Source organism: Zingiber officinale, chromosome 8A (assembly GCF_018446385.1).
Source record: "Zingiber officinale cultivar Zhangliang chromosome 8A, Zo_v1.1, whole genome shotgun sequence".
NCBI lineage: Eukaryota > Viridiplantae > Streptophyta > Magnoliopsida > Zingiberales > Zingiberaceae > Zingiber > Zingiber officinale.
This window is the reverse complement of record NC_056000.1, coordinates 12488104-12510001: the sequence shown is the minus strand read 5'-3', so window position 1 is coordinate 12510001 and position 21898 is coordinate 12488104. Positions and strand designations below refer to the sequence as shown.

The 21898-nt window shown below is 38.7% G+C and overlaps 2 protein-coding genes across 3 annotated transcripts; both read left to right on the top strand.

Moving 5' to 3' along the window:
* The first annotated feature begins 1975 nt into the window (after positions 1–1975).
* Positions 1976–11317, top strand: LOC122012513. Of its 2 annotated transcripts, none has more exons than XM_042569079.1 (12): positions 1976–2227; positions 2391–2434; positions 2751–2831; positions 4768–4875; positions 6139–6230; positions 7493–7567; positions 7807–7876; positions 8820–8921; positions 10450–10561; positions 10665–10727; positions 10862–10949; positions 11116–11317. In XM_042569079.1, the coding sequence occupies exons 1-12, from the start codon at positions 2065–2067 to the stop codon at positions 11315–11317; spliced, it is 1200 nt and encodes a 399-aa protein (XP_042425013.1). In that variant the 5' UTR covers positions 1976–2064. The 2 variants fall into 2 exon arrangements, with proteins under 2 accessions (XP_042425013.1, XP_042425014.1); XM_042569080.1 differs by having other exon boundaries at positions 11126–11258.
* A 21-nt stretch (positions 11318–11338) lies between these two features.
* Positions 11339–13706, top strand: LOC122012512 (U-box domain-containing protein 15-like). The gene is made up of 4 exons (XM_042569078.1): positions 11339–11677; positions 11749–11865; positions 11959–12384; positions 12471–13706. Exons 1-4 carry the CDS (start codon positions 11339–11341, stop codon positions 13539–13541), a joined length of 1953 nt encoding a protein of 650 aa, XP_042425012.1. The 3' UTR covers positions 13542–13706.
* The last annotated feature ends 8192 nt before the right edge of the window (positions 13707–21898 follow it).

Genomic DNA, 21898 nt, shown 5'->3' with positions numbered 1-21898 from the left:
CTTTCTTCGAACCGTTGAGTCCTTCTTCGTGCTTCCTCTCAGCCTCTCTAGTATTTTCTGTTCATATCCCTTATCATATAGATTTCCGGGGCCTCCACCGCCGGACTCTCTTCGTGTTATTAGGAGTTGCAAATTTGATCATCTGCGACTTCATTATCGCATTACAATTTTTATGTGACAAAAAATTTATGTTGAGTAGCTCGGGTTAGAATTGTAAAATATCAATAATGAACTAAAGATGTATTTATAATAGGATCTAGCTATTATCAATCTTTAAAGTATTATAGAAAATTGAAACAATAGCTAGCGAAGAGTTAATATGAATTCATTGTTAAAGACTATTGCTTTTTACTTATCACCGAAGTTCCTTCTTAATAGGTATTTCTTGTCACTGAAGTGTGGAATAATCTTCTCCAATAGTGGACGATGACAATCGGTATTCCTTCTTAATAGGGAAGAGAGTAGGTATGTAAAGAAGCTCAAGAACTTGCCCTAATCTATGAGCATCTTCTCTTATATATCAAGGTCATCCTATAAAGACCATCCACCTTAAAAAGCCCATATATCATTAACAGTTCATTAATGTTAATGAATCAGGTTATTATATCCACATATTAAATCCACCTCTATTTAATCTAAACCCTTTTATATGCAATTAAGAATTAAATCACTTAGTTGAGATTTATTTTTTTAATGATAATTAGTTATGTGTGTTAATCAAGTATAAGTCATCTTATGAAGATTAAAGTCATCCATATGGACTTAATTAGATTTAGTCTACCTATATAGATTTAATCCTACTGCTCATATGCAACCGCTGATTACATGTTTTGCTTATATCCTCTGTCACAATTCATTCACTCGAATGATTTATGAATACTGAAAATGAATTTGATGCACAAGCTCCTTTTCTACTCAACACCAAGCTCCTTTTCAACTCAACACCATGAGATTTGTGTATACAAAAAGTTGAAATTTGTTTCATTTTGCCTTGAACATTTATAGGACATCAACCTTGTCTTTTTCTTGAGATCACTACTATTGAGTGCATTTTGGTTCTTCTCAGTTTCTCAAGAAATTGTGTGGCAGAATATTTTTTTTAAAAATTTTTCAGACTATCTAAGGGTTGAGTTAGTGGGAACTTCTGTGAGACTAAGTCGGTCATCCCAAAATTAATCGATATAAGTTTGATATCTGATGCCAACTAAAAAAATAATTAAACTAACAAAAACGATTATGTGATTAAATGGTTGAACTATTATTAACTTGTGTGGTTCTAGGTTATAATTTGAATTGATTAGGAACATCTAGCTTTTAGTCCAATAGTTGGATCTAACAAAGGGCCGACTCGGCAATTCTATTGTTGCAAATAACCTTGAAGAGTTTCTTTGATACTCTAATCTTGTAGCTAATTGAACTAAACTGCTTAAATATGTACCTTGTTCAGGTTCAATGTTTGGATTGGCGGATCTATCTTGGCCTCGTTGAGCACATTCCAGCAGGTACATTCTTCTTCTCTCTTTTAGATATCTGATTCACTCTTCTTGTTGTAATTATCGAGGTCCTCAATTTCTAATTTGTTGCGCTGTAGATGTGGATATCGAAGCAGAATCTGAGGAGTCTGGACGAACTATGGTTCACATGAAACGCTTTTAGACGTTTTTATAGGCCCTTGTTTTGCTACTGTGTACGGTGCTTTTGGCGTGTGAGTTGAGGGTTGTTTGTGATGCTTGGAGGATGTTTTCAAGTTGTTACCCGCTTCTTGTGACTGTGTATCAAGTATCAACTCAGTTGGTTGCTGAATTGGGAACTTGAGTGTTTAATTCTCGTGCGCGACTCCGTCCGCAACTCAGACTTCTGGGTTCCCCGGAGTTAGTTTGCAATAAATATTTAATTTGCATTTGAATATCAATTTAATGCGGTCCCAATACTCCGAACTGAACTTGCTATTTTTTTCCGCCACCAAAAAAAAAAAACTCGTGGTCCATATTGTTCAGTTGTATTTAGAGTATTCGTCGGCCACTCGGCCTAGGGGACGAAGGCGGCGTAACTCGGAAGGGTGCAATGGCGGCTCTTCGCGATTGCTTCCTTTGCCCAGTCTATCGGCTTCCATCTCCGTTCCGTTCTACCCTAGTTTGCCGCCGCCGCCGCTTTTCTTCGAGCGTTGTTTCCGTAGGCGGCGATCGTCAGAGGCGGTCACAGAACGTAGAGGGAGACTTCTTCGTAGGTAAATCTCTTTTGCTTGGTTCACTTGTTCTTGCTTGCTTGATAACTCAATCACATATTTGATTATTTATCCGTAGATCAACTTCTCCGTAGGTATATCCCTTTTACTTGGTTTGCTGTTCTCGGTTGGTAACTCAATCGCATATTTGGTTATTTCCCTGTAGATCAACTGTGTATCGATTGCGATACTTGCCGCTGGATGGCGCCGGTGAGCCACCGAAATAATTTGGTTTGAAATTTCGAACGATTCGATACCGTATCATAAAAATAATTTTTTAAATTTAAATATTAAAAAAATAATTAAAAAAAACTACAGGGTCGCGGTGCCTCCGCAACCCCGCGGAGGTCCCTGCGGGATTGCGGTGGCCCGCGGTGCTGATGCCGGTGCTAGTACTGGTGTGGGACGGCGGCGGGTGGTACGACAAATTCCACCTGTGCTGTTTGGCAAAGTAAAAAATTTTGAACTATGACTAATTAGGTGGCATCTGATGTCTGTGATCTTTGCGTGGCTTTATTGACTGCAGGAAATGTTCACACGGGTGGCGGGAATGTCAGCTGTCACCAAACAACCAATCAGTGAAGAGGAAAAGGTCATGGCTTTACAGGTAACGGTTCTCATGTAAACTTTAGGGTTTCGAATATAGCTTTGCCAGTGATGGAGTTTTGAGAATCGTATCAGCTTCGTCTCTCGAGAATATCTGATCAGTGTCGGAATTGAGCTTGAATGGTGAGTCGATATGGAACAAGTGTTGGCCTATAGACTACCGAAACACCATTTGGTCTGGTGGAATCTCCCTTTGAACTGGTGGGGCTGCTCTCATGGAGTTGGGAGTTGGGATTAGCCACCTGGAATTTTCATTGGTCATCGTTGTTGGTATTGAACTTCTAGAGCTGCCACTGGTCTCCTGAAGCTAAGATCAGCCTCCAATAATTGTAATTGATCTCTTGGAGCTTTTGGATCAACTTCCTGAAATTGTGGTCAACCTTGAGCTCAGATTTGGCCACATGGAGGTTTGATCAAAACATCAAGTACGAAAGGAGTTTTGGGACTCCTAATGCTATACCTTGGATCTCTTAGAGGAGGTATAAAATATTTAAATGATATATGATCTTTTCTAGTGCGGATAATGTAGCTGTATTAGGCATGGGGACGACAGGGATCCATGAAATTTGTACCCATTAAGGCACTCGATGCACATATTCATTCAATACCTATCATCGGTATCAACTATTGTACCCATTTCCTCAATAATGCACTTTTTAGATCACTTTCAATTACTATGTTTTTTTTGTCTCCCTTCCTTTAATGCCTTCAACTCTTATTGGTTCAACTTGTGTAACTTGTGAGTCTATTCATTGTTTTTTACCATGTCCACATTGTTTTAGCAAATTTTCTTAATTTTATCATCTATTAGAACTTCACCTAATTGCTTCTAAATAGTAGCATTAGCAATGTTGAGACATTTTTTTAAAATTACCAAATATGCATACATTGATGTATTATGTGCCTGTCAAATACTTGATGCAAAATGCACTGACCTGGCCACATATTGCCCACCTACACTTTTTTACATTGATTCTACAACATAGAACAAAATTAATCAAACTCAATATCTCAATTAACTGTACAAATGCAATTGCAATGACTCTTCAATTTGAAGATATTAATAGAGTTAATCAAACTCAACTATCAATTTTAATTAAATACACAAGTCATTTATCACAAAACAAGCAATGGTTATGTTAAAGGAGAGCCTTGGCGCAATGGTAAAGTTGTCGCCATGTGACCAAAAGATCACGGGTTCGAATCCTGGAAACAGCTTTTTGCAAAAAGCAGGGTAAGGCTGCGTACAATGGATCCTTCCCCGGGATCCCATGGCAGGAGCTTCGTGCACCGGACTGCCCTTTTTCTTTTTTTTTTAAGCAATGGTTATGTTATGGATCGTGGACAAGGCCATGCAACAAAAGAGAATCTGGAGCCCATCAAATATAAGAAATATACACATGACAGATTTAGAAAGAAGGGTGTGTATCAAGAGAATTGATTCAGCTATACTAATTGATTTTTATTTAAGTCGTGTATCTTTTATTTTCAGTAGGATTAAGTCTAGTATTTTTATTTTTAATAAGAATAAAACTTTTCTTATTCAATGTTTGTTTTCTTCCTTTGTTGGGAATGAACGTTAGTAGTTGTATTTAAATGACTGGAATAATGCAATAAAGATTACGATTGAGTTTACAAAAAAGAAACCAAACCCCCTAGATCGAGAGATTCTCTAATCCCAACAAGCCTCAAATTAGCCCTACCACCATTGGCCATCAAGGTTGTAAAACCAAGAAGACAAAGATTGATTCCACCGATCAGCCAGAAAATCGTCCCATTACGCGATCCATATCCAAGAGCCATAACAGGTTAGTTGCAAGATAGAAATACAGTAATGAACTCAGGTACAAACAATCACTATTTAAATAATTATATACCGTTTGTGTTGTTATATTGTTTGATGGTTCTCTAACTTCATCCATTTAATCAATTTTCAGGCACTAATCTGTTGTCCAACAAACTCCATACATACAGAGAAGCCTACTAAGAAGATTATTGAAGTTCATAAGATGTTTCCTCTTCCCATAGATGCAGAGAAACTCCCAGTATATTGCTCCTTTGATTCTTCTCATAGATTCATTCTCTAATTGTTCCTAGGCTGCTATATATATGAATATGGTTCCAATTGTAAAATATGGAATGCATTTCTCTTTTGTTATATCCTTATTCAAAAAGATCATGTTTTAAAATTCAAAGTGTTTTGTGCTTCACCATAATAAATTACTACAATCAAAATCAATTCAGCATTCAGATATCAAGATTCACAGTTCTATTTTTATCCAATCATATAGTTACATATATTATCTATCTTTCTGAGAGATCTCAAATAAATAAACAAAATCATGTCATGGCAAATATTTGTATTGGGGCTTCATCCTTCTTCCTTGGATGAAGAAGCTAAAATTTTCATTTTATTAAAGGCGCTGAAGTACAATTGTGCGTGTATTTATTACCTCCAAATGCTACAAAAATTTAAGGAGAATTCTAGCATTAAAAGTTGAATGCTGAATGTTTTAGACTAAAAGACAATATAAACAATATGATAGGAGGAATTCAATATGAGGAGAAAGACCTCAAAGGATTAAAAGTAAAGGGTGGGAAATAGAATTCCACCAACTTAAATCCAAAAATATGAAGAAAATTCTGTTTCTCTTCTGCATAGAGTCCATACTTGGAGTTTCATAGTAAGTGTTGAAGATTTATCAGAAAGTTGTAATTCTTTATTATTTAATACACAGGATACCTATATTTTTCTACACAGATAAAGGATAGTATCCTAATAGCTTCTGTGAAAACCTTACAAAATTCATTTATCAAATTCAAACTATTTTGATATTTTCATCTATAATGTCAATTAAGTGTCACATAATTGGGATGCTATTGCACTTTATGAAATTTTATAAAGGTTAGTTTCTAGTTTGTGGTCTATAGTGTCTATATCTATGTGGAATCATGGTCTTATATTTATCATATATTACGGGTAGTTTTTATTCATGACACTCAAATTGAAAGGCGAGCCATCTTGTTTTATGTTTTATTTTTCAGAAACGTACATTTCAAATATACTACTAGAATTTAGAAGGGTACACTTTGCCATGTGAATGCAATCAGCATTCTACACAATTCAATATTCAACGATATGGATACCTTTGATTTCCTTCACAACATTCAAATAGAAAGACATAGCATAAATCTTTAGGACAGAAGTCACTATGTTTTTCCCAATTTCTCATCAGTGTCTCTTACCTACAATTCTTAATCACTTCTCGCAAGTTTCAATTCATCTGATGATAAATACATTCTTTCAGGGTGTTTATCATTGTGGCTATCATTCTGAGAGATCTTATGGAGCAACTTCCTACTTGATCACTCATCCTGAAGGGAATATACTTGTTGACAGGTAGTTAGATTCCAATGCAGAATAATCAAAATTGGTGCTGCAGCAGTATATAGTGTACTAGAGGAATGATCATTCTTCCAATAATGACTGAGTATTTACGTGCAACAGGAAATGAAAACTGCTACTACACGTGGAACTAGTATGTGGAAGAAGAAGATATTAGTACAACTTGAGATGAGGGTGCCTAAGATTTACATACAATATAGGGAGAGGAGGATGAACTAAATAACTTGATGGTTTCATTCCATAATTATTTAATACTGATTCCTAATGAGTGTTCCTCAATTATAGGCTGAAGTGGTCATCTTTCCTAACAATCTATATTTAAACCTCTTATAAGCCCAACAAGTCAATACAAGTATCCAAGCTCCAAGGTGATAACTGATCCTGCAATTCCAAGTTAAACTAAGCTTTAAGGGAATAGTTCAGTCCAACAACATTAGCCATACTTTAATGGTTTTAAAAGATTCCAGTTTTTGTGAATGAAAGTACTATATAATGTTCAGAAGTTGAATCTGGTGTAAGTTCTTCAAAAAGTCTTCCCTGCGTCACTTATGTCAGCACAACCAGCACTCTTTAAATCTATGCAACTTGTTTTCATACGTTGCCCTATATGAATACCAAAATAATTTTCTAGTGGATATTCCACTATTTAACAAAAATATATGATCTTAACATTTTTATATACTATGCTATTCTGTGGGTTTAGTTGTTGTTGTATGCTATTTTGTGGGTTGATGCATTTTTTATGTCAAGCTTACAACAACATGATTCATCCTCTCATTTTCCTTTAGCTCAAAAATCACACTTGACTAATTATCAGATACTGGTTTTACTTGTACCAGCCCATTTATTGTCCCGTTTGTGAGGATCTAATTGGTGTTTGAAACTAAGCTTTGAATCTTTCTAGCATAGGCCACAAATTATATAACTAGAAGCGAGAATTTTATTAATGTTTCTTAAATTGGATCTAAAATCAACTAATTTTTTTTTGTAAAAGGTCTTGACAGCAGATAGAACTGAAATTGTCATATTATAGTATGCTACATGGTTTTGAGTTTTAAGTTGAGTTCAATAAGTTAGTTATTCCTTTTAGTTACATCTTACATGGCTATTGTAGTGATTTGATTCACCCTTCTATTTCCTATTCTTCACCAATTCATTTTTTTGCTGAAGTACACTCATAGAGAGTGGGAAATTACTTAAGAAGCTTTCAGCTTGTCTGAACATTACACTAACCTGGAGATATGTCTACTTTGCAGCCCAAGGTTTACAGAGAGATTAGCAAAAAATATAGAGAATCTTGGAGGGGCACGCTACATGTTTTTGACTCACAAGTATGTTAGAAATCTTGTAGTCAGCATTGTTGATGAGGCATGAAATTGATCTTCACTTGTTCAGTTGATGCCAGGGCCTCTAGGCCCATTTATGGATATCATTGGGTTGGATCACCCCTTATGTTGTTACATTTTGCATGGTCATTTATGAAGCTCCTGACCTGTTGGTCTTAGATTTTGTTTATATTTAGTAGTATTTTTTTGGACAAGCATTGCTACACCTTTTTTCTATTTTACAGAGATGACATAGGGGACCATGAGAAATGGAGTAAGAGGTTGAGATGTGAAAGAATTCTCCACTCAGGAGATGTAAGTAGTTGTACTGTTCTTTTTGAAGTCATATTAGGTGTTTACTTCATTTAATTGATATCACAGTAGTGTATTGTCCACCACAAAATTAAATTAATATTGGAAATGTATAGAAGTAGCTTTAATCCAATGCTGCTTAGTCGTATATCACGGATAACACAAATAAAACAGGGATGATAGGGGTATTGAAGTTCCTTTAATAAATAGGAATCCTGCCACATCTGTGTACCAGGAGTGTCCTTTGCCATCAGCCGCTAAATCCTTGCAGAGAAGGATAACAATCATGAGAGATTTTTTGTGTTATTTCTATCATGTCATGTGAAGGGAAGGAAAATGATTGTTGAGCTAATTCATCCCAAGTATACATTTGAGGAAAATTACTCTGTTGGAAATAGATTTTCAATTTACAGTTCCATATGTTTTCATTGTTCACAATGCATCATATAGAAATGACAAACTAATTGAAACAGTCCATCAACCATGTAAGAACCACAGCATATGGCAATAACAGATTCTGTTAAGAGATTTATGTACATATCAGGGGTGCTCATTTTTTATGTATTTTGTCCATGCCAATCAGTGACATTCTTCAGAAGTTTGCCAAATAAAAAAAGCGTGTTGCACATGGATCATAAAGAACTATTTGGAACTAGTAGTCAAATTATGATAATATCTCCGTATTGTTTCCTCTCAAGGTTGTAATGACTAATGGCTATAGACCTAAATTGCAAAAAACATGCCGTCTATATAAAGTCACTAGCTAATAAGTTGTATGCAAGAAGTTAACTCAATTCATCACTTCAGTGTGAATTATATCAGCATTTCCAAACATGTTGCATCTATGGCTACTCAGCTTTTCAGTATTGGTAGTTTAATTCAAAATGTCTCGTGTTGTTTTAGGATTTTGGGATCTATGACTAATCTTATTCTGGAACTTTATCAGGTAGAGTTTTCCACAACTCATGTTGAAATTAAACTTGATGGGGAAGGCCCTTGGAGCATTGGAACTGATTTTGAGCTCATATATACTCCAGGCCATACTGAAGTAAGACCTCATTCAACATACATGACATCTAGAGTCTAATTTACAATTACTCAAATTTCTAGGGCATGCAAATGGAATGCAATTGAAAACTTTGTCTGTTCTTGTGGTAGCCATGCTACCGTAGCCTAGTTGGTTCATAAGATTTGATAAGTTACAACACTGGATGGTTTTTAGGTGCTTTATCTCATCCACTTCATATCTACCAAATTAATGTTCATTTCTCTTAGTCAATGTTTGTGCAGAGTGATGCTAGGAAATCAATGACAGTTATGGATCATTTTGCTGATTTCTGATATATATATATGGTAGTAAAGCAGTTAGCATTTGTTTCCTTTATCATGCATTTTGCAAACCATTTCATTTTCTTTGTTCAATCTTTTAGAAATTATTGAGAGTAGATTTGTAGAGCACTCATTTTCTTTGAATGTTGAAAAAAGTTTTTTTTGTGAGAAATATAAAGAATTATTTTATTTGGATCATCATGAACAACTTATTAATGGGGTTTCTTTTATATGTCAGTGCAAGCTTTGCTCCCTAATGTTCAAAATACCAATCAAAAGATGATTGATTGGTTATTAGTGTAGGCAATGATATAGATAGGTAATTTTCATTCTGTATTGGCGACTTTCCAACATTGGACTAATACATACCCCATTTCTGAACAATCTACAAGGTCTGACCAGTCTAATTTAGCTCTCTAGTTTAGTCCACTTGTTTTGTTTTACTGTAAAAGAGAAAACAAAGTTAAATGCTAATAAATGAAATTTGAATAAAATGAGACAACATTAGAAAGTCAAGTGAATGTATACATGATATTTGCAATCTCTCTAGAGATGAAATGAAATCATAAGGGCGAGAAAAAGATACTGACAAGCTTTAAGGAATTAATCAAAGTCTTGACCTTTATCTAAGCTCTTGGAGGTGATTTAGCCACTTAATAATAATGTAGCACAACTAATAGAACTCAAGCCTTATTAGCCATGGTCCAATGTAGCTCCAAAAGGATATCATCTAGAGGGTAAGACTTCTGAATTGAATCATAATTGTAGTTGTTAGCTAAGGATTTAAAATTTGGCCAAAAGGAGCTTCCATTTGACTGTATTTTCACTAACATATTCCCCCAAATCTTGGTATACATGCTTGTTCTCCCTTTTTACTTCACTTCCGTTTATATAGGATATCACCATTACAAATAGCTTTTAAAAGTAAAAAAACTAGCCAAAGTGGTCTTTTGTTTGATCAGTGGAAGTAAACTTTTGCATTTAAGAGAATTAATCATTAGAGTTGTACTGGCTGATCATGATCAACGATTTGTGGCCGATCATGTATTTTCATCATTGTACTCTATTTGAGCCACACTGTGAATTTATATTGTGGTTTTTATACCTGTTTTGAAATGAACACTTAATTTGAGTGGTTTTTGACTTATGCAGAACTGGAAATTATAGTAAACATTCTGCTTTGTGAATTCATATTGTGAAAATCAACGTCCAAATTTGCACCTACTTTGATTTCTTTTGCATGCCAGGGTTCAGTTTGTTTACACTATAAACCACTGAAGGTCATGTTTACTGGGGACCATCTCTTCAGATCAGAAGGATCTGATCTTTCAATCTCCGTGATATATAACCAGCAATCAGGTAGTATAAAAGCAGCTAAACAAATGATAATTAGTGTGCTCCAATACGGATCAAGTACCTTAATACTTTAGTAAGTCAATTCAACCGATGTTTGACTTGGCAGTGAGCTTGCAGCTGAAGAGTATTCAGAAGTTGTTGGACTTTGACTTCGAATGGATCTTACCAGGTGATTAATCTCTTAACTAAAACAGTTATTCCATTTTTTTTTTTTTGTAATCAATCGAATTTCACACGCTTCAAAATTTATTTTACTATGATATCATGTGCCAAGTTAGTAATTGACATCGACTCCAATTTTAGGTCATGGGCGTAGAGTGGCATTCAGAAGCAACCAACATAAAAATGTAGCCATACAAACTTTCTTGGCGTCACAGGAACCGTTGTACTCGTACGATTAGTTTTTTTTTTAATCTCGTCCCAAGATCGGATTTTCTGTTTATAGAAGTATAGAACATATTTGTCCTTAAACTTGTTCGTTATCAGTAATTTGCTAAAGGTGTTTGCTGAGTGTGATTTTAATTTATTGACGCCGTAGAGTTATATTTCTGACTTAGGGGTGTCAAGCTATGGAGGCACGGACGATCAATCAACCTCCATGACCGCGCTATTTATAGCGGCAAAATGGAACAAATTTGTGGCCGTTCCTCTGCTTCCATCGTCTCCCCGCGAATTTCTCAGAAACCATGCGTCGGGTTAATCTTCTTCTCCCCCTTCATCCTCCCTCCCCTGGCCTTGATTCGTCGCGCCTCCTCCTGATTCATCAGCCATCCTTCCGCTATGGAGAAGACCCCAGTCGCCGGGGTCGATCAAGGAGGAAGAGTCCTCGACGAGGAGGCCGCGGGTCCGAGAGAGGACGACGTGGACGACCTGATCCTGGAGCTACTGGAGACGATCCACTCCGTCTCCTCCTTCGGAGACTACCGCCGGATGCATCGGAAGGAGTGCTTCAGCCTGGTACGCTGGATGAAGCTGGTCGTCCCGATGTTAGAGGAGATCAAGGAGCTCCAAGATCCGATCCCTGACGCGGCGTACCATCGGCTATGTTGTCTCCACAAGGCCTTCACTGCCGCTCGGAAGCTGCTCCGTTGTTGCCACGACGGCAGCAAGATCTATCTGGTGCGGTCATTGCTTGCCCTAATTCCCACTTGTTCCCTCCTTTTCATGGTTTAATTCGTCTTCGCTGGTAGGCGTTGGAGAGCGAGGCTGTGATGGGGAGATTTCATATGGTTTACGAAAAAATCAAGGAGTCGCTGGACGGCATGCCATATGAACAGCTTGGCATTACGGATGAAGTGAAGGAGCAAGTAGGGTTTGCTCGTCCTGTTCCTTTCTCTATTTCTCCATCTTTGTGACAAAAATCCCAACTTTTGATTCTTAATTAATTTTATCTTGTACAGGTTGAGCTATTGAGCTTGCAATTGAAGAGAGCCAAGAGGAGAACAGACACACAAGATATGGAGCTTGCCATGGATCTGATGGTGTTACTCTCCCAGAATCAAGATCGGAATGCCGATGGCGCCATACTCGAAAGGCTCGCCAAGAATTTGGAGCTGCAGACCCTCCCAGATTTGAGGGCGGAAACGATGGCCATCAAGAAACTCATCAAAGAAAGAGGCGGCCAGAGCGGTGAAAGCGCTCGACAAATCGTCGATATGCTCGGCAAGTTTAAGCAAATTGCCGGGATCGAAGATAGCAATGGCCTGGACGATGTCGCCTTGCCTAAATACCTCGAGAAGTGCCCTTCCTTGATGATCCCCAATGATTTCCTCTGTCCTGTTACTTTGGAGATCATGGTGGATCCCGTCATAGTCGCATCAGGACAGGTATTTCTACGCCATTCTCGATGTAACCTGAATCAAACACCTAATTCGCTGATAAAAAAAAAACTTGCGTTGAATTGTTCTCGTAGACATACGAACGACGAAGCATACAGAAATGGCTCGATGCGGGCCATCGGACATGTCCCAAGTCCAGGCAAATCTTAGCTCACCTTTCACTAGCGCCCAACTACGCTCTTCGAAACGTGATCCACAATTGGTGCGAGAAGAATAAGATCGAGCTATTGAAGCGCGAACAGATCGAAGACTCCGATTCGTTAGATGGCAAGGAAGATATCCCTACCCTGGTCGAGCAATTGTCCAGCATTCATCTCGATGTGCAGCGCAAGGCGGTGAAGAAGATCCGTTCGCTGTCGAGAGAGAATCCCGAAAACCGAGTTGCGATCGCCAAGCATGACGGAATACCTGCTCTAGTCAGCCTTCTAAATTACCCCGATTCTAAGTTGAAAGAGCACACGGTCACGGCCCTGCTGAACTTGTCCATCGACGAGTTGAACAAGAGACTCATAGCCAAAGAAGACGCGATTCCGCTGATAATCGAGATTCTGAAGAATGGCACGGTCGGGGGAAAGGAGAACTCGGCCGCAGCCTTGTTCAGTCTGTCAATGCTCGACGAGAACAAAGAGTTGATAGGAAGCACGAATGGCATCCCTCCGTTGGTAGACCTGCTACAGAATGGCACCATCAGAGGGAAGAAAGATGCTGCCACTGCGCTCTTTAATTTGCTTCTGAACAGCAAAAACAAAGTCAGAGCCATCAACGCCGGAATAGTTAAACCATTACATACACTGCTGGACGACAGGAACCTCGGCATGGAGGACGAAGCCCTCTCCATTTTTCTTCTCCTCGCATCTCGTCCTGAAGGTCGCGGTGCGATAGAGAAGCATTCGTTCATCGAGAAACTCGTGCGATTGATCAAGGAGGGCACCTCGAAGACAAAGGAATGCGCGGTCGCGGTGCTGCTCGAGTTGGGCTCGCACGACGCTTCCTTCACTTCGACCTTGATGCAATTTGGAGCATTCGAGCATATCTGTGAGATAGAGAGAAGCGGAACCAACAGAGCGCAGAGAAAGGCCAAGACCCTTCTGCAGCTCATGCGTCAGTGCCAGTTGCCAAGAAGCTTAGCGAGGCTGAAGAGTTAATTGCGCCAAGTTGTCGATTTACTTGTTCTAAGTTGCAAAAAAAAAAATCGGATACATCTGTGCTTTAAATCGTCTTTCTCAGTGCCGTGGGATGCTAAATTGGTAAGCAATCCATTTTGTGTCCATTTTTGGAAACTTTCAGACAGTGTCCATCTAGTTAGATGTCCCCGTACTTCGTTCGTGTACCTTTTTGGTTCCGAAAAATGAATTGTTAAAAAAAAAAACTTCTATTCTGTTAAAGCTTTTGAAGTATTGTTAGTATATTATTATTTTGCATTCCGAGTCTGATATTATCTATTATTATCATAAGAACATCTACATCAGTTTTTCTATAATTATATCTAAAATTTAAAATAACTGATTCATTTTATTAAATTTAAATAATTATTTTTCACTACACATTATATCAAATATCTTAAAATTTTCATCATCCTTAATTTTTTTATTATTTTCTTCTATTTTTTCTATTTTTTATTATTATATTTATGGAATTATGGAATGAGTCGAAGGAAAGAGATTAAAAAAATATTATTTTATTTTTATAGTTGAGATTTCATTATTTAAATTTAGAGAATCATAATTCATCATATCTAATCTAAATTTAGGGAATGAATATGATAACTAATGAAAGAAATTTTAGTTAATCTATTTAAAATTTAAGATAAAAATTTTAAATACTATAACTGATATGAATGCTCTAAAATTATAAAAAGAATCTAACACTTAAGGGTCTCACGGTCGACTTACTGTGAAAAAGATAAATCAAGAAGAATTTGATAATATCTAAAACGTTTTTCATTGCACTTTAAAATGTATTTGGATGTACTAAATTTAATATCAGAGCACATGATGAAATTCTTTGAAACATCGTGGACCTTATGGAATGAAAACTTCATGTGAAAAAACATTATAAATTCGGTAAATTATTGAATAATGTATTTTAAGTTTCCTATTACCTAAATCGCATAGACAGTTTTAAAAATATCCAAATCACTTGCCTGATAGCTATTTTGTCCCTTCATTAGTTCACTTTCGCTAGCTGAATCGATTGCTACAGTATGATGATACGATAGATTTCTGTGAAAAAAAAAGAATTTTATTTTTTAAAAAGTGATTTTAAAACTTTCTATGATAAAAAAATTAATTGCTCTAAATTTGGTGTATCAAATTAATATTTGAGGGTATATATATAATAAAGAGAACTAGATGAATGCATAGAGATAGGGAGGAACTGAATCACATGATTTTAAAAATATTTTCTTTTTCTAATTTTTAAACCAAGTGTGCAGCGAAAAAAATAGTTAAACACAAAATAATGAGACAAGATATATGATTTACTTGGTTTGGAGCGTTCAACGACTCCTACTCAAATACGTAAGTCCTTTGGACCTTTCCGATAGGTAATATACTAAATTCAAATCTCAAATACAAAATACGGGAACAAGTGTAACACCCTACACTTTCCTATGCAAATATAATAATAATAAGCATGCACAATAATAGATTCGTTACCAACACGAAGATGTCAAAATGGATGTGCTTGTGTGTTGGTGTCGGTTTGTCGGTGGCGGTCGGATGTAGTCGTCTAGCAGTAAGGCAACAACGCGACGTAGCAGTATGAAGTCGAAGAAGCTGGATGGTCGAGGAATTGCATAGTAAATATGTAGTTAAGACTCTGCTCAAAACCCTCTTTTAAACAATATTGGAGGCGCTTCCAAGGATCTAGGATGCCTTTAATAACACTTATCTGATCCACAATCTTACGTCGTTATTCACGTGAGGGTGCTTCTATCAGCTCCGAGGCGCCTCTAATATGCTCTGAAGTGCCTCCAGACACCTCCAAAGTGCCTTCCCTCAATGAACTTTTATTCCTGAAGTTTATCCATGGGAGGGCGCCTCCACCCTATCCAAGGCGCCTTCATTCAGTTCTGAGACACCTTCTCGTAGATCTGAGGTGCCTTGAGCACTGTTCATCCAAGGCTAACTTTTATATTTTAGCTCCTACAAAATATGTTAGTCCAAATAACAAAGATATTATGTAAAATAGAGTTAGCACATGAATAAAATAAATAAAATTATGACTTAGATCCTGTCTTACCAAGACTAGGATCTTGTCATAGTCTCAAGTTAGACTTTCAAAATGGATCTAAGTTGGACCAATGCCTACAACCCTACTTGGCTCGTCCTCACTAGATCATTCTCCTCCAATGCTTACATCACTTATCATTTGTTGGCTTATTCGACACTTGACCCACCAAAACTTCATGCCAGATAATCCATCTGGACTCCAACCAGTTGTTAGGTCTTACAGATCCAATTGGACTTCCAACCATATATGAACCTATCTAATTTTCTCATGCTAGCTATCAAGTCCTCTAAACCTAATTGGACCTCAGCTTGGAGTCAAATCCTATCAAGCCTTTCAGTTATGCGCACTTGATAAATGAGTTATAAAAGAAGTCTAACTTTTGTTGGTACAGTTAGCACCAATGGTCAAACCTAAGTTTTGATGAATGATAAATGAATTAAAGTTAAGTGTGATGTGATCTAACTTTGTTACCAAGTATGTAAGACCTGACACCAGGCTGAAATCCAACTAGATCTGTTGGACCTCATAGTTGGTGGGAAGTCTAGATAGGTCAAGGAGTGACTCGATATCTGGCTGGAAGTTCGGCTGGGTCCACGGGACCTAACAGGTAGCCAAAGTCTAGGGTCGTAAATGAACCAACCAAGCTCAATAACCAATCAAATAACTAAAAGTTTCAAACAATCAAACAAGCTTGAATTGAGAGCTTGATAACATCTAAATAAACCAAGATTAAACCAAGCTCAAGCCAAGCTCAAACCAAGCTCAAGCCAAGCTGGAATTGAGAGCTTGATAATATCTAAACGAACCAAGCTCAAGCTAAGTTTCAAACAAGGTCAAGCTCATAAAAATAAACCAAACCAAGCTTGAACACTCATTTCAAAAGCTTGGTTCATTTTAAGCTCAGTTCGGCTTGGTTACCTTATCAAACAGGCTTGAACACCCCAAAGCTCGGCTCGGCTCGGCTTGGCTCGGCTCGTTTACAACCCTACTAAAGTTTAGTTGACTCTGTGAACCTGACAACTGATGGGAAGACATGGTGGGTCAAAGGTAAGTCAAGAGATTCTACATGGTAAGTAAGGTAAGTCACTGGAGGAGAGTATTCCAGTGAGGACGAGTTCCAATTATGGACTTTAGGTGTTGGTCCAGTTTATATCTATTTTGGATACCTAAACTGAGACCATAATTAGATCATGATTTTAGACAGACAAAATCTAATTAATAATACTTTTCTATATTGTGCTAACCTTGTTTTACAGGTTACACTTTATTTTTGAATTAACGCATTTTGCAGGGTTGAAGTAACAAAAATCAGCCTTTGATGAGCAATGTCCGAGGCACCTCAAAGATGCTTAGAAGTGTCTCAAATCAACACTTGGAGGCACCCTTAAGGAGATAAGATTGTCGGATAAAACTTCATGGCATGAAGGTGCCCTGGAGGCGTTGGAGGCACTTCAAAGGTGCATTGGAGGCGCCTTAGAGAGCTTGGAGGCGCCCCGTGTAGATAGAAACTAAAGTTGGCAGAGGTGATCGAGTCCGAGACTTTGGGGATCATTTTTGAGTTTGGAGGTGTCTCGAATGAGCTTGGAGGCGCCTCTAACATTCTTTAAAAGAAGCATTCGACTCGTAGAACCGATACAACTCATCTTTCAGCTACTATGACTCTTCTGCTGCTGTGCTACTACTCCAAGATATTTAACCACTGCTTGTAGACGGATACCAACACATGAGCGCTCCCACAGCTACATCTTTCATGTCGGTAATTTTAATTAAAGTCATTTACTTTACTATATAAAAGGAATGTGTGGGTTGCTATACTTTCCCATTTTTCATACTTGTATTCGATTCCCTCTTCTGTTAGTTTTGAAAGAGGTTTATAGTAGATTGTACATCGATATAGTCTGAGAGATCATGAGTCTTGGAGTAATAATCGACAAAGACTCCGAACCAAGTAAATCTCTTTGTGTTTATTTCTTTTATTACTTTGTTCAATCTCTATTTTCCGCCACACTTTTTTTTAAAGATTTAAAAAGATTATTTTTAAAATACACGTGATTCACCCCTCCTCTCACATGTCTCGATCCTACAACTTTAATCTTTGTCATACATCAAAATCTGAGTTCGATTATTAATGCAAATTGCACCAGCATGAACAAGGTTCTATGTACTCGTTTAGTTTTCCTAATTGTATTCATGCCCTCAAACACCATTTTCATATATCATATTGAGAGCAGTAAGTTTTTTTTAAACGTAAATAAAGTTTTTAATCAATTGTTATAGCAATCAATTTAGTATATTTTTGTGATCATGAATAGTAACTTTAATCGATTGCTACATTGTAGCAATCAATTAAATCTTTTTTAAAAATAATTAAAAGGCCTTCTATGATAAAATTCATTGTTCTCTGATCTTGTCTAAAATCTGTGAAATGGTGCGCTGGCTTCGGCGACCGATGATATCTGATGAAAATGACCCTTTGAAGAAATGGAAGAGCCCCTCCGCGCTCCTACGCATAGTGAGACAAACCAACAAAGCGTTAGTGACCTAAGACTGTGGTGGAGATCCCTGGCTAAGTCCTCCGACGCTTAAGTTAGTTTCTCTCTCAAGGGTGGAAGAAGAATAATAGTAACTGAAGTACTTTAAAACAAAGTTTAGATGCTAGAACTTGTGTACCTTGCTAATGGAGATGATCCATTTTTTATACTATCTCATGTAACTTCCATAGTCATGAAGTGGTTCTCAGTTTATTAGAGTTTGTTAGGAGATGAAGTCATCTCTTGAGCTTTGTGCAATAATCTTTTTAAGGAATCTTTTTGGCACCCTAGATGTACCTCTTTTATCGTTTGTGACTCATATTTATGATGATATATGCATATGAACACGTCATTATAATTGAAGAAGCTTCTAGAAGATATTTCTCGCTAAGTTTGTTAGGCTGTCATACTTATATGCTTCTGTTAAACATGTCTCGATCTATCATTTAACCCGGTCGTGTACATATTGAAAATACCTTTTACTAAGCATGTTTCAGTCGAAAATTTTTATGCACTTTATGTAGGGGATCGGTCGGTCGGCTTGAAGGGGGGTTGGATAGACGGTGCCCCCAAATCGATTGATCTTCCTACACTTGTTAGTATACGTAGCTGAATATACAAAACAAACAAGTTAAAGGAAATTAAACTAAAGACAAGAAAGAATGCAAACCAAGCTACACGATCATTTACGTGGTTCGGAGATAAAGCTCCTACTCCACGGCGTGTCCTTGAGGTGGGTGATCCCTATCCGTCAGTGGATTACTCCCCGGAAGACCTCCGGCTAGCTTACGTAGCTCCTTGTGGGTGGAGAAACTTCACCACGACTCTCACCAAGGACTCTTTATAAGCTAGGGCACAGGTAAACTACTAATAGAGATTAACCACCTCTATTTCGTCAACTATAACCAAGCTCCCAAGCTTTGGTTATATAGGTCGCGGGTTGAAAACTCCGCCTACCAGTCGACTGTCAAAACATGCAGTCGACTGCCCTCTGTGGAAATTTGACCGTTATATCCCAACGGCTTGATACTAGTCGACTGCTAAAACTTACAGTCAACTGGTGCAGTCGACTGCCAAAACATGCAGTCGACTGATCCACACTAACCGAACGAACAGAACCATTCTGTTCACACCCAGTCGACAGCACGGTCGACTACACCAGTCGGCTGCTACAGTAGCGCTACAGTATTGCTACAGTGCGCTACAGTAAAACCCTAAAACTAGGATTTTACTCCGAGTACAATCTCTCATGCACTCGTACCCTTGCCCTTATGACTCACTTGATGCTTCTTTGCAGCCTGAACCTCTTGCCTTCAAGCCTACTTTCTTTAGCTCTCGTCCCTCGGATGCATTCAAGCCCGCGGCTCGTCCCAATGCCATTCTTCGTGTATGTCTCGAAGTCGCTTCCCTCGGCCCTTGTCCTCGCTGCCTTGTCCACGGTCCCTCGGATGCTCCATCCTTCATCGGACCCGAAGCCATCAACCTGAGTCACATGTGTATCCTGTAAACCTGCACAACTCAAATACACATATCAAATATAAGGGTGAACCTAACTTAAACTCTTTGCCCAAACACCAAAACACATGGTCGCACGGACCATTGGGATTGCTCCAACACTTTACACTCAGTCAGGTTTTACCCGGCCGAGCACATATACCCACACTGGTGTTTGCTAGGCTTTCAATCAGCCGGTGATATACTAAAAATTTCCATAAAGCTTAAATGCCTTTACGCTCGGTCGGACATTGCCTATCCGAGCACATGTGAGCATATTAATGCTCGCTCGGCCTTCCCTTGACCGGTAATATACTACAAGCTTTTATAAGGCTAAGTGCCTTTACGCTCGGTCGGATTTTGCCTGATCGAGTGCATGCAAGAACATGAGTACTCGCTCGACCTTCATTCAGCCGGTAATATATTACAAGCTTTTATAAGGCTAAATGCCTTTACGCTTGTTCGGACTTTGCCTGACCGATCGAGCGCAAGCACATGAGTGCTTGCTCGGCCTTCACTCGGCCGGTAATATAATATAGACTTTTGTAAGGCTAAATGCCTTTATACTAAGTCAGACTTTGCCTGACTGAGCGCGTGCAAACACATGGGTGCTCGCTCGGCCTTCACTCGTCCGGTAATATACTACGAGCTTCTATAAGGCTAAGTACCTTTATGTATGGTTGGGCTTTGCCTGACCAAGCGCGTGAAGACACCTTGGTGCTCGCTCGACCTTCACTCGACTGTTAATATACTACGAGCTTCTATAAGGCTAAGTACCTTTATGCTTGGTCGGGCTTTTCCTGACCAAGTGCGTGACGACACCTTGGTGCTCACTCGGCCTTCACTCGACCGGTAATATACTACGAGCTTCTGTAAGGCTAAGTACCTTTATGTTCGGTCGGGCTTTGCCTGACCAAGCACGTGAAGGCACCTTGGTGTTCGCTCGACGTTCACTCGGCCGGTAATATACTACGAGCTTCTATAAGGCTAAGTGCATTTACGCTCGGTCGGACTTTGCTTGACTGAGCGCGTGAAGATACATTGGCTATATACCTTTCTTATTCTTCTCAATCATAACTCCTTCATTCGATAGGCCAACCTATCATAACTCGTATCATTCTCAATATGATAGATATATCAAGTTGATGTTGTAGGGCATGAATATAATCAAGAGAACTAAATGAATACATAAAACTTTGTTTCATGTCATTCTGAGTTCTCTAGATCCATCTGTCATTTTGGCCAAAATTGGATGATGGACCTAGAAAAGTCAAAATGATATGAAATCATGTTATATGTGTTCTTCTAGTTCTCCTAATTATATTCATTATCTCAAATATTATTTCCATATGTCATATTGATAGTAGTAGTTTTTTGAATATGAATATATTAAAAAAAAAAATCTATTTTGTATTTAAAAAATTACTGTTATCATTATAGTGTTTCAAATTGATGTTTAAAAATATAGATGATCCTGTCCGAACCAAGAGTCAGCGGACGCTGGGCACGTGGCGCTCTCTGCTGGATCCTCGAGTGCTCCGGCGAACCTGCAACAAAACCGAGCCGGGAGGGGTGTCCCGGCGACGGTCCTCCGACGCTCAAGTCAGGTAAGTGGTGGAGAGAGTGGCTGCCAAATTTGTATTATGCGTACCTTTGGCGAAGTAATAGCCTCTTTATATAGGACGGAGAAGGGACTGATGCACGCCCACCGAGGTGCGTACGTGTCAGCCACCCATACCACGGTATGCACTTGTCAGAGAGCTTACCTGACACCATGCTGCCACAGTCCGAGCATGTTCTTTGATGGGACGGCAGGACCACCCGTTGTCAGACTAGAAGTATGGCACAGCCATACGACTTGACGGCTGTCAGAAGATGTCCCCGTCTTTTACCCACCGTCTGACTGGGGTGCCCGGCCCGCCGGGCGGGCGATGAACGTCGTCCGGACGGCCTTGATTCTTTGCGCCGTCCGGGCGGCACCTCCTTCCGCTCGGTCATTACGCACTGCTTTATTTGAGCGTCGGACCCCTGGTCCCTACCAGGGTGCCTTTTACTATCAGATTTCCCTTTCTTCTGAGTCCGGTCGGCTCGCCCTTTTCCGGCGAGCCACTGGACCCTTTGACCTCCCCTCAGCGTTGACTCCTTATGGGGTTCCGGATCTTTACCGCCGGATCACTTGCCTTCCTCTCGAGTCTAGTCGAAGGAGGCAAAGTCCGACTGACTGGACTGCCGATCTGTCGAAC

What these genes read in the sequence shown, in the direction of transcription:
- LOC122012512 (XM_042569078.1), top strand. Translation starts at nt 11,339, where the DNA reads ATGGAGAAGACCCCAGTCGCCGGGGTCGATCAAGGAGGAAGAGTCCTC. An exon ending in ACGGCAGCAAGATCTATCTG is followed by an intron (nt 11,678 to 11,748) that starts GTGCGGTCATTG and finishes CTTCGCTGGTAG; the next exon opens with GCGTTGGAGAGCGAGGCTGT. An exon ending in TCATAGTCGCATCAGGACAG is followed by an intron (nt 12,385 to 12,470) that starts GTATTTCTACGC and finishes TTGTTCTCGTAG; the next exon opens with ACATACGAACGACGAAGCAT.
- LOC122012513 (XM_042569079.1), top strand. Translation starts at nt 2,065, where the DNA reads ATGGCGGCTCTTCGCGATTGCTTCCTTTGCCCAGTCTATCGGCTTCCA. An exon ending in GGGAATATACTTGTTGACAG is followed by an intron (nt 6,231 to 7,492) that starts GTAGTTAGATTC and finishes TCTACTTTGCAG; the next exon opens with CCCAAGGTTTACAGAGAGAT. An exon ending in TACATGTTTTTGACTCACAA is followed by an intron (nt 7,568 to 7,806) that starts GTATGTTAGAAA and finishes TCTATTTTACAG; the next exon opens with AGATGACATAGGGGACCATG.